We start from the raw sequence: 11,183 nt of genomic DNA, 5'->3' as shown, positions 1-11,183 counted from the left end.
CTAGGATGAGACTAATACCTCAGGCTAAGATTACCCTTGGATTAAACCTGATTTGTTGGAGTGTAAAATTTTAGTCTCTCCAAATTGTTAAAAACATGTTTTTAAGGGTTTTTAAGCCCAAAAAGAAAGAAAAAATAAGAGAAACACAAATTTAACTGTTTATAATTTTATATCCTGATAGTGTTAAACATTCATTAAAGTCAGGTCAGACTTAAGGTGCTGAAAACCAGTCACCAGGGACAACAGAATCAAAGTTTCACCCCACATCTGTATAAGTTTCAGGACTTGTTCGGTTGAACATTTGAATGTGGCTCATGCACCTCATAGCTAAATTCCCTGCAGAATTATATTGTAAAAACAATCCTCTATAACACTTTTTAAAATGATTTCCTGTCCTTTATCCATCCTGCAGCTGTTTGTTTACAGCAAATAAGCAAAAATAAAAAAAAACATATTAAAAGAAAAGAAAGGGAAACAAAGAAGAAAAACTTTTTAAGATTCAACATGGGCACTGACGCCTCTGTTTTTAGTATTTGTGACAATGACTGAAGCCTTGTACTGCTGAATTCCTGAGAAATGTCTCTGTGTGTGTGCCTGCGTGTGTGTGTGCATGGTGCATGTGTTCATACGATGCAGCATTTGTTCTTGTGTTTGTGGGAGTCTTTGAAACGGAGCCTATGCTTAGATCGATATTTCTCCAGGTAGGTTAGCTGTTTGCTGTTGATGGCTCCACGACGCTTCCTGAAACACAAACACAATGCTGTGAACTTTTAAAAGCTTTTAGAGGTTCATTAAATACAGAGAGCTCACAGACACCTTTTATCTTCCACTGCACGCTGTACTTTCAAGTATAATAGTCTTTTTCTGTCACCTTTTTGTGTTGCATTTCTCATTGTGTTCCTCTCTAGGTTATGATAGAAAAAGTGTACTTAATCCTACCAGTTCTTGTTTTCTATAGCTACTTTCAATCAGCATAGGCTCCCGTGTTAAAATGCCCAACTTATAGCAATAAAAGCATTTTTACAGCACGGAACAGAAAATGTTTTGCCTTCTGTGGTCAATTTCAGCCCTCAAAACAGTTAACCCTCCCATGATGCAGTAAAACAAATCACAGAGCAAAATCATTTCCGCATATTAGTTCTCAAACCAGGAGTTAAAAGATGATAAAGTCCACCATCAAAGCAGACTTTCTAAGTTTGGTATGTAGTAATTTACTGTAGCAGAAGGGGGGGGTCTTTGTCAAAAACAAAAGCTGTAAAACTTCTGAAAATAGAGTAAAAAGATTCCAGAATTGACGCCCTTCTTCACATTTTTTTTAAATCCGTGTAGTGGGCCTGATGCACTACTTGCGATTCTGGTCCCATCCTCATGTTTGACACCCCTGATATAGAGTATATAAGACCACTCTGGTTTCTGAAATAGTTTCATTAAGTGAAAAAAAGGAAAGAAAAACTATCCTCAATATGACACAGGATATACTTACTGTCTGATGAGTTGAATAGCATCCTCATATTTCATCCCACTTTCTATCAGAGCCAAAGCAACAAGCACAGGAGCCCTGTGTGCACGTATAAATACAACACAATCCATGTTTTAGGCTATACATGTCCAATCAATTCTGCTTATCTGTTTCTTGGCAAATCTTTAAGTCATAGTTTTTAGTATAAGCACTCCAAATCAAACATATGAGTTATTGTCCAGTGATGCTAACTTATATGTGTGCACACACACCTGTCTTCCTCTGTATTTTTAAATTAAATTTTTACTTTAAATGTCTCCTACCTCCCTAATCCAGCCACACAGTGAACAGCCACACAGCTTCCTGGATCCTCCTGAAATGTCTTCTTTAGCAGATTCAACCAATCATCGACCAGCTTACTGGGTGGCGGGGCTCCATCATCAAATGGCCAGTCCTAAAAGAGAGTCCAAACAGGTGCTGTCTGGTGTACTGTATTTGATCATAGAATGAGTAAATATTCATATTAAAGGTGTGTGTTTCTGAACTTACCACCACTGTAATGCCATCTTTCTCAAGCCGTGTTTTGTCATAAGTGACATCACAAACTCGGACCACTGTTGTGGCACCATATCGCTTCAAGTCCTGGAAGTGGTAAAGTGAGGAAAAAACTTTTTTTGAAGTCACAATACACAAGCTGACATCACAGAGGGAAACAAGCATGCAGGTAATATCCTAATTTTATTACGCTTGTCATTATAATATTGTCTACCCTTGCAGGACACACATACTCACATATATTTCTCACCTCTATGAAGGAGCTGAGTGTGCCATCTGTTGGGTTGTGTGTAATAAGAAATCTCATGTTCTTGTGGCACAGTTCGACTGGAGCTGGGCGATTCATGTTGACCAGTGTGAAGAATTGTTGCGTGTGTAACCCCTGTAAAAACCAGAAGTCATCTTTTTCACATTTTGTTTTTGTAGAATATGGATAAAAAATGCCAAGAAATGACTGGTTATGTAATGTTATGTGTTATGTGCTTTTTCTTGCTAGTAAAAGCAAGAAAAAACACCAGTAATAGTATGATAAGATGTAAATATTAATGGCTGAACTGTAATAAAGACTTTCAAAATACTAAAGCTCAACTTTGGGTTTCACTGGGGTTTCCCACAAGGTAATCCAGAAAGAATAGGACCCTATGCAGCTTTAGTCCATGTTGTAGGTCTGTCATAATGTGATCAGTAGAATGTATTATTAATGCAGACCTGGGCCCTTTGGTTTCCCCGATCCACCCCATGTGGTCAATGGGAAATTAGAATTAAGATATAAATAGGTATACGTCATTCATTTTCTCCCATTTAAAAAAAATTATTTTATTGGAAATCACATTACAGTTTTGTTGCTTCTATTTGAAAGGTGATTGCTACATTTTTTGTTTGTTTCTTTATTTACATTTGTACATATGTGTGTGTATGTGAATGAAACTTCACAGAGCAAACATTTATGAGATGTGTGTTTGGGGCGGAAAAAGAAAAAAGTATTTATTTACTAAAATCAGAGATAAAGTTGTGTTCTTAGTTTGTGGTTAGCAGATTGCTGGGTTGAAGGATAACAATTTAAATTGTCATTATGAGCCTAAACATGCAGAAAAACACAGGAAATTGACTGATGCAGAACGAAGACAGACACTAGATGCTTTGCTAGTAAAGGTGCAAAAGCAACCAAGCTTTACACATCCAGGGATGGAGCAGTCAAGACCAGCTTTGTGATTTCTCGCAGAGGGACTACGATAGAGAATGATTTATTCACACAGGTAACTGTATGTCTGGATAGGCCGGGGCTTAAATGACACAAATTGGCAGTGTAAACTCAGCGCTGAAAATTAACCACATTGTTGATGTAGCTAAAATAGCTAACTTCATTGGGGCAAGAGGACTGAATCAAAGACAGTTTGTTGTACTTCTGCAGGAGCATGAAGCTGAATATGGTGACATAGGCTACCACACAGCTGCTGGGTAGCTCAGCCTGGGTAAAGTGCTGAAGAGTACTGCATGGGACCTGAGAGAAAAATTAAGAGCTTTGTGAGAAGAAAGGCAAAGATATTCCAGAGCTCTCGGATGCATTTGCGGTTAATGGGTCTCTCCTTTGCATTTCCACCCCAGATGCTGAACCTCATTTTAATGCACTTGGTCAAGCTCAAAACTGGACTTCCCTCATGAACAGGAAAGAAAACTGAAAAACTGGAGATGAAGTAATTAAATTACAAGTAAAATACCACTTTGTACTAAGCTAAAGGTCTTCAAAACTTTGCAAAACATGCACATTTTCTTCACAGCTGTTTGAAAATGTTGATTAAATAGTGATTGTAACATCTCCTCTCATCACTGGTAGTTTATAAAAAGAGTTATTAACACTGAGCAGAACTGCAATAGCAAAATCAATAGATATACTTCCATTTTTAGATTGCGTTGGATTGTAAATGTAATAAAATACTTATTACAATTACAATTACAATACTTAATACTTAAAAATATTAAGGGAGGTCCCAACACCATAAGGCATTTTATGACATTTGATTTCACACATTTGACAAGCTGCAAAGAATTTCTAGCAGCACTCAACATCAACCATCACATCTTAAGCTTAACTATGTTTCTAATGTCTGTCATTTGGAAACTAGTGCCATCAGCAGACTATAAACTCTTGTTAATTGACCAATCAGCATGCATTATCAGAATTCCAGCTTTATACCGGCAGCATTCGCTTTCTGGTAAGTATAATGAAAGGAAATGAGTAAAATAACCCAATAAGAGAATTTTAATCCGTGAATACTAATACTAGAAGCTGGTGTAGAGTCATTTAAGCAGTTTAGCTCCATTCATTCCAACTGACAGAGCCTTAGCTCGCAAGTATTCTCTGCTGCCTCTGACTGATGGTTAATAGGATTAACAGGAAGTGAAATGGCTTCCTGAGTTTTTAGCTGTACCATAATGTATGCTTACCTAACACTTCCTGAAAACAGTGAAAAATAGTTAATGCATGTAACTGTTCACAGCAGGGTTTGGAGACTTTTTCTTTCTTTTTCTCAGAAGCTAGTGAGTGAGTTCTGGAAAGTGACATTTCTTTCTCATTTTTTTTTTCAAATTTCTTCTTCATTTTCTTCCAGGAGTATCAGGTAAGTGTCAGCAACAAAATACGGCAACTTAGACTAAGACACCAAAACATTGTTGATGTGTAAAGTAGCACTTTGAGCAAGAGAAGGAAATATGTGACTTTGATCTTAGGTGAAATTCAATAACACTGAAAACAGAGAAGTCATTTTTTCCATGTAAGACCTAGAAGTTAAAAGCATCATTGTTAGTAAAACCTACTCTCCAAGAAAGGCAAATCATTTAATCTCATACTGACTGCCTTAAAGAAATTTCTACTGAATCATACAACCAATGAAATGTCATGAAATATTAAGAAAGTGTTGATGCATTACTAGATTTAGGTCATTGACTCCTCACCTTTAGCTCCAGCTGTTGCGTTTAGCAGCTATGTCTTCAGTTTATATTTGATCTCCAGGTGAGCCAGAACTCCTATTTTCAGATATTTTCCCAGGTCTGACGTCCTATAGTCTTGATTGTTATCCCATCAGTTAACAGTCTGCTATAGTCCAGAAGGTTACAGTGTGTCGACTTTCTCTGTGTTTTTATTTCTTTGACCACACTCAGTTTTAGTCACGCTCTCTTTCCGTCTTTCTCCTGTTAGCTTTCAGTGTCAAGGCTCCGCTTGTTACCCCATGAGCTGACAGGTTCAGAGGTCAAAGGCCAGTGGTCTTGTAGGGTTCATAACCCTAGGACTACATGGTGCAGCATTATCCCAGATGGGGTTTAAATGTGTTGGGCGTGGCAGTAGTCACCACTTCGCCTCACAAACTCCATCAACCAGCAATTCTGAAATACAAAATATATTAAAAGTCAGCTTCCACTGAAATGACACTGATCGTGGTCCTTTTAGTAATTTAGCACATATTCAGTTTTTTGCAGTTCCATATAACCCAGTTATATTATGCTGCCATATATACACTAATCAAACTATTTTATTACATGTGCATCACAGTTACACCCAATTACACTGGATCTAAAAGACACATATAAGCATTCACACATATTATAAATATTCTTACTCATACAGTATGATAATACAGACCTTCTATTAGACAGAGGGGATAAAACACCTTTTGATTAGTTAGTGGATGACACATTAAGAACAGACACACCAATTAAATACACAGGGTGTGTATTTATTAAGATATAAGAAACACTAAAGATAATCGTGGGGCATTAGAATGAAAATGAATGAAAAATGTGGGAGTAGTTACTAGTTACTACTAGTCCCTGTAAAAACTTAATTCGTTAATGTTAAATTAACAACAAGATCAAGGTTGCCATATACTAAGATCACAACTCAATTACATGTTCAACGACACTAATACTTTCAAGAAACATATAATTCAACTTTATTTAAGAAGACATACCAGCATAGACATTCAATATAACCCATATGATATTGTTTGATGATGATAATGACATTTGTACAATATCAACAAAATTAAGTTAGCTTTGAAGAAAAAAATGAGCAGAAATTCTCATATAAAGTGATGCTCTGATTAATCTAGCCTAGGTGTTTTTTGTTGTGGCTCGGCACAAAAAAAGACAAGATAAAAATATTTTGTGAAACTGTGGAGAATCTGAAGTAACTTGCTTTGATTTATTCTGAACCTTAACCCCACATGCATATCAGTTTAATATATTTTCAGGAAAAAAGGCTCTGTTCAGCAGTTCAGCACATACAGAGTTATGAAAGCATTTAGGATGAACACTGCTTGTTAGTTATAATGCGGTTTCTCTAAAGTACAGATATAAGTTGTGTTAGGCTCTTCTTAATGTATGATTCAAAACAAAGCACTGAATCATCTTAATAATATTTCTCATAAAAATGCAGCATACTTTTAGCTTTCCAAATAATTCTACCTACCACTCAAACAAGGCAATCAAATAAACAACAAAGGAAGGTCCAGAGGTAATCTCTGGTCACCTTTTGGCCTCTGCACTGACAACACACGCAGACACACACACACACACACACATAATCACTCACAGACTTACACACTCACTCTTCCAGAAGAGGGTAGTCAGTTCCAAGTTGTTGACAATCTATATTTAGGATTTTATCCTGTGTCACCGCTAATCGGGATAGAGGTCGCTTATTTTCCACTGAGCTGGTTAAAAGTGAACATTCATTTCACTTGAAGCCTTGTGCGACCCGAGGGCACCAAAGTTGCAACGGAGACACAGGATAAAAGCTAATTTGCAAAGCAGCATAGCTGGCACTGTCACAGACACTCTGTGAGTACACAGAAACCTGTTTTAAGGCATCTAAACTTAACTAAAAGGTCAACTGTTCACAATTTTAGCAAACATCTGAAGTATAATGATTTCATATGAGGGTAACATACAGAAACAGACAGAAGTAATTCCAGTTAAACCTTAAAGCCAATTGGCACTTTTACCTTAGAGTGTAGTTTGGTTTGTAAAAATAGGCATGTCTCCAGACTGGCTGCCTAGCTGTTTCACTGTCACATGGTGGATCAGGACACAGAGAGGCTAAAATGGATCTCAGTATTATTTTAGAGCCACCTTATGGCTACTTCTTCACAAGGTCTGAAATGTAAAGCTGAATGAAACGGATAGTAGTGGTCTTTAAACAGATTAGATTACACATTCGTTTACTGACTTCCAGTTAGCTGATAAGAGCATCAGATTCAATCACTCAAATCACTCAGAAAAAGAAGTTGTGCTAAATAACTACGTTTTTACTTATTTTCTGGAAGCTTAACTTCCCTCTTACCTCAGAGGACAGCTTGTCTGCTGAACAGGGGAAATCCACAGGGCTCTGACTGGCAGTTACACCAAAGTCCTGCAGAAGCAGCAGCAGCAGTTCTACAACAGTTTGAGTGCTGACATACAGCCAGCTGACTGCCTGTTATAGTAAACCCCTGTAGACTCTAAATACCTGCAGCTGTATTTTTAGCTCCATCTGTACTAGTGTGTGATTCTATGACACATCAGATTTTTGTAGGAACAACAGTACCCTTCTGCTTTACTCTCTCTCACCGTCTGTGGCAGCAATATAGCACGGATAAAAATGTTTATGGAGATTTTCTATAATTCTCTGCATCACGTATCCAGAATGCAGGGTGTTGCACTTCTGGCTTTGTGACAGCATTGGGAAACACTATATAATTATCCTATTTATATAGCAACAAAATAAATGCAGAGTGCTTTAGTTCTTACCGCTTAGCTTTTCAGCGTCATCTCCAAACACTGGCTAAACACCAGTTCTTCTGCCTTCTTGTTACAGTAAAAAAACACCTCTTTCAGTCTTTGGTCCTGGTAGTCAAGCAGGAAGGAGCAGCAGCAGAAGGTTAAATGTTTCCTTGATAACCTTTAGCTCTGCCCCACTATAACACTAAACTATCCACCTCGTGTCCCTTCTGGCCTCCTCAACTGCGACGTACTGAATGTGCCAGCTCGTAGATCCACCTTGGTATAAAGGTGCAGTGTGTGTTGGGCTTAGGATCTGCTATGAGCTGGTCTAATCAGGCTGAGCAGTCATCTGACCCTGACAGCCCTGTCACCAGCAGAACGCACTACAGTTAATGCTCTTAGAGCCACAGGAGAAGAGCCTCACTCCCCCTCCTCCAGCTCTTCCACTTCTTCATCCACTCTACTCCTTTCTCTCCCACTCGCCTGGAAGGCACTGGGTGAGAGTTCAGCTCCTAACTTTTCAATGTGGCTGAAGATTACTTGTTTCAACCAGGGAAGTCCATGGTCACAGTTTTTTCACATCATGCTCCTAAAAAAAAATAAAACGAGTGGTCTCATGAATATTTGCTGCAGTGTCACATCTGTCAGGACTTTTTCTTGTTCTCCCTCCCTTCATCGACCCCCCGCCTTCCCCTCCCTGAACCATCTAAAAATAGACGGTCTTTTAAGCTACCAGACAGATTGCCCAAGTCAACCTGTGGATCCCATTTGTAGGAATTAACTTTCTCTTTGGGGTTACAATAGTCCAAGAATTGTTTTCTTGCAGCCAGCCTACAGTGTGAAGTCAGCACATCACTGTGTTTGCCCAGAAAAAATACACACAAAAAGAGAAAAAATTGATAATTGTGTTTACAAGGTGTAGAATGTGAGTCCAAAGAGTCACAAGGCAGTCACAGGTCCATACTTTTTAAAAGTACAGGGTGGGCCATTTATATGGATACACTGTAATAAAATGGGAATGGTTGGTGATATTAAAGTCCTGTTTGTGGCACATTAGTATATGTGAGGGGGCAAACTCCTCAAGATGGGGGGTGACCATGGTGGCCATTTAGAAGTTGGCCATCTTGGATACAACTTTTGTTTTTTCAATAGGAAGAGGGCCATGTGACACATCAAACTTATTGGTAATGTCACAAGAAAAACAGTGGTGTGCTTGGTTTCAACGTAACTTTATTCTTTCATGAGTTATTTACAGGTTTCTCTTTGTTCACAGCCATTGACATGTCGAAGAGGTTAACACGTGACGAGCGGATCGAAATTGTGTTGATATCTGGTGAACGCAGTAGCCGGGTCATTGCAGCAGATTTCAATGCAAGACACCCTATGAGACCACCCATCTCCCATGCTACAGTTAGCAAACTGCTTGCTAAGTTTCGTGAAACTGGTTCAGAGTTGGATTTGCTAAAATGTGGACGCAAGAAAACTGTCACTAATGAAGAAACATCAGTGGCTGTCCTAGCTTCATTCAGCAAGAGCCCACAGCCTCACCGCATGTCACTGGAGAGTAGCGATGGACTGATCCGATATTACGTATCGGTATCGGTCCGATACTGACGTAAATTACTGGATCGGATATCGGAGAGAAATAAAAAATGTAATCCGATCCATTAAATATCAAAAAAAGCACCTCACAAAACTTGCGACATGGCATAACTCGGCTCATAACCGTAGCACGTTGCAGCAGTATGCCTCAGGTGATAGAGCGGCTGTGTGTATTTGTAGCCTCGCTACCATTTCATCTCCCAGGAAGTGATCCCAGAGAGAAGTAAAGCAAGTGTGTAAGTTTATCTCTGAATGTTTGTAAAGCATTCCCACCTTAAGCTTAATAACCGACATATGAAGCGACTGCCTCTTCTCTCCCCCTCCCTCTCCTGCTGCTACTTCAATTGTGAAACTGATTAACGATCAGCTGATCGGCTTTTCTGTCCCCAGTCCGTCTCTCTTCTTTGTTTTTGGTCCACTTTGCACCAGAAAGAGGAAACCAGCGGCTGAACAACAGCAGCACGTTTAAGCTTGATAAGCTGTTGTTAGAATTTATTTAATATTACTTTCTAGACCAGGATCCTTTTCTATGCAGCTGACGGCTGGTAACTGTGCAGGGGCGGATCTAGCAAAGTTTAGCCAGGGGGGCCGATAGGGCATGAATAGGGAAAAGGGGGCACAAAGACATACTTTTCTTTCTTATTCTCATTTAAAATGTCTCGCTTTTAATAAATACAACCGAATCTTACAACCAAAGTGGCATTTTATTTAACACTGCATCAAATTAAAGTTGATTACGTCAATTAAGCATCATGAGGTGGAGGGTGGGGGGGTGGTTCCTTATTTTTTTAGAACCCTATTAGTTAGGTTGCTTACTCTTTAAAATACCAGAATAGGGATGATGGAGTAGGTTTAAGTGTATTAGATTGATCAGTATTGCTGAACTATTTAATATTTTGGGTGCAGTGTATTTTTTGCATACAGGTATAACAGAATAGCTTTAGTGGGTTTTTTGGGGTGTTTTTTAACTTGAGTATGAAAAATCAGCAAGATATTTAAAAAACAGTTTTATTGATTAAAAAACACACTATCGGATTCATATCGGTATTGGCCGATATCCAAATTTATGGTATCGGTATCGGACATAAAAATGTGGTATCGTGCCATCTCTACTGGAGAGTGGCATTAGTCGAACATCCCTTCGGTGGATATTAGCTACTCACAAATGGCACCCTTACAAACTCCAGCTACTGCAGCATCTCAACGAAAATGACCCAGATCGGCGCACAGAATTTGCAGAATGGGCAAAACGAAAATTGGAACAGGACCCTCAGGTCACGCAGAAGATTTTGTTCAGTGATGAGGCAAACTTTTATGTGAATGGTGAAGTTAACAAACAAAACCACCGCTATTGGTCTGACACTAACCCCCATTGGATGGATCCCTCCAAGACTGTTGGAACAACAAAAGAGATGGTTTGGTGTGGTATATGGGGTACAACGATAGTGGGTCCATTCTTCATCAATGGAAAGCTCAAGGCCACTGGTTATTTGAAATTGCTACATGATGATGTGTTTCCCTCTTTATGCACTGAAGCTGGCACGTTCCCTGAGTTTTTCCAGCAAGATGGTGCACCACCACATTATGGGTGCCAGGTCCGAGCATTCCTAGATGAACAGTTTCCTGGAAAGTGGATTGGTCGTCGTGGGCCAGTTGAATGGCCCCCAAGGTCTCCCGATCTGACCCCCTTAGACTTTTTTGGGAGAAGAGGGTTGCATTGACAATCCAACACAATGGGCAGCACATTGAACACATTTTATAAGTGGTCAGAAACTTGTAAATAACTCATGAAAGAATAAAGTTAGGTTGA

At 39.0% G+C, this 11,183-nt stretch overlaps 1 protein-coding gene across 2 annotated transcripts; it reads right to left on the bottom strand.

The window, feature by feature from the left end:
* Window positions 1–445: 445 nt before the first annotated feature.
* Window positions 446–8,154, bottom strand: LOC113031681 (protein tyrosine phosphatase type IVA 3). Of its 2 annotated transcripts, none has more exons than XM_026183978.1 (7): window positions 7,799–8,154; window positions 4,967–5,395; window positions 2,265–2,396; window positions 2,009–2,101; window positions 1,783–1,913; window positions 1,484–1,558; window positions 446–741 (listed from the first exon to the last, which is right to left on the bottom strand). In XM_026183978.1, the coding sequence occupies exons 3-7, from the start codon at window positions 2,358–2,360 to the stop codon at window positions 624–626; spliced, it is 513 nt and encodes a 170-aa protein (XP_026039763.1). In that variant the 5' UTR covers window positions 2,361–2,396; window positions 4,967–5,395; window positions 7,799–8,154; the 3' UTR covers window positions 446–623. The 2 variants fall into 2 exon arrangements, with proteins under 2 accessions (XP_026039763.1, XP_026039764.1); XM_026183979.1 differs by lacking the exon at window positions 7,799–8,154 and adding an exon at window positions 7,353–7,437.
* Window positions 8,155–11,183: the final 3,029 nt, after the last annotated feature.

This window comes from Astatotilapia calliptera, chromosome 11 (assembly GCF_900246225.1).
Source record: "Astatotilapia calliptera chromosome 11, fAstCal1.2, whole genome shotgun sequence".
In the NCBI taxonomy this organism is placed as follows: Eukaryota; Metazoa; Chordata; class Actinopteri; order Cichliformes; family Cichlidae; genus Astatotilapia; species Astatotilapia calliptera.
The sequence above is the reverse complement of the archived record's forward strand: the minus strand, read 5'-3'. Positions and strand labels throughout refer to the sequence as shown.

Coding starts and splice junctions, on each gene's coding strand:
- LOC113031681 (XM_026183978.1), bottom strand. CDS start 2,360: ATGAATCGCCCAGCTCCAGTCGAACTGTGCCACAAGAACATGAGATTT. Junction 2,102..2,264: donor CACTCAGCTCCTTCATAGAG/GTGAGAAATATA, acceptor TACCACTTCCAG/GACTTGAAGCGATATGGTGC. Junction 742..1,483: donor GCTATTCAACTCATCAGACA/GTAAGTATATCC, acceptor TTTGTGTTTCAG/GAAGCGTCGTGGAGCCATCA.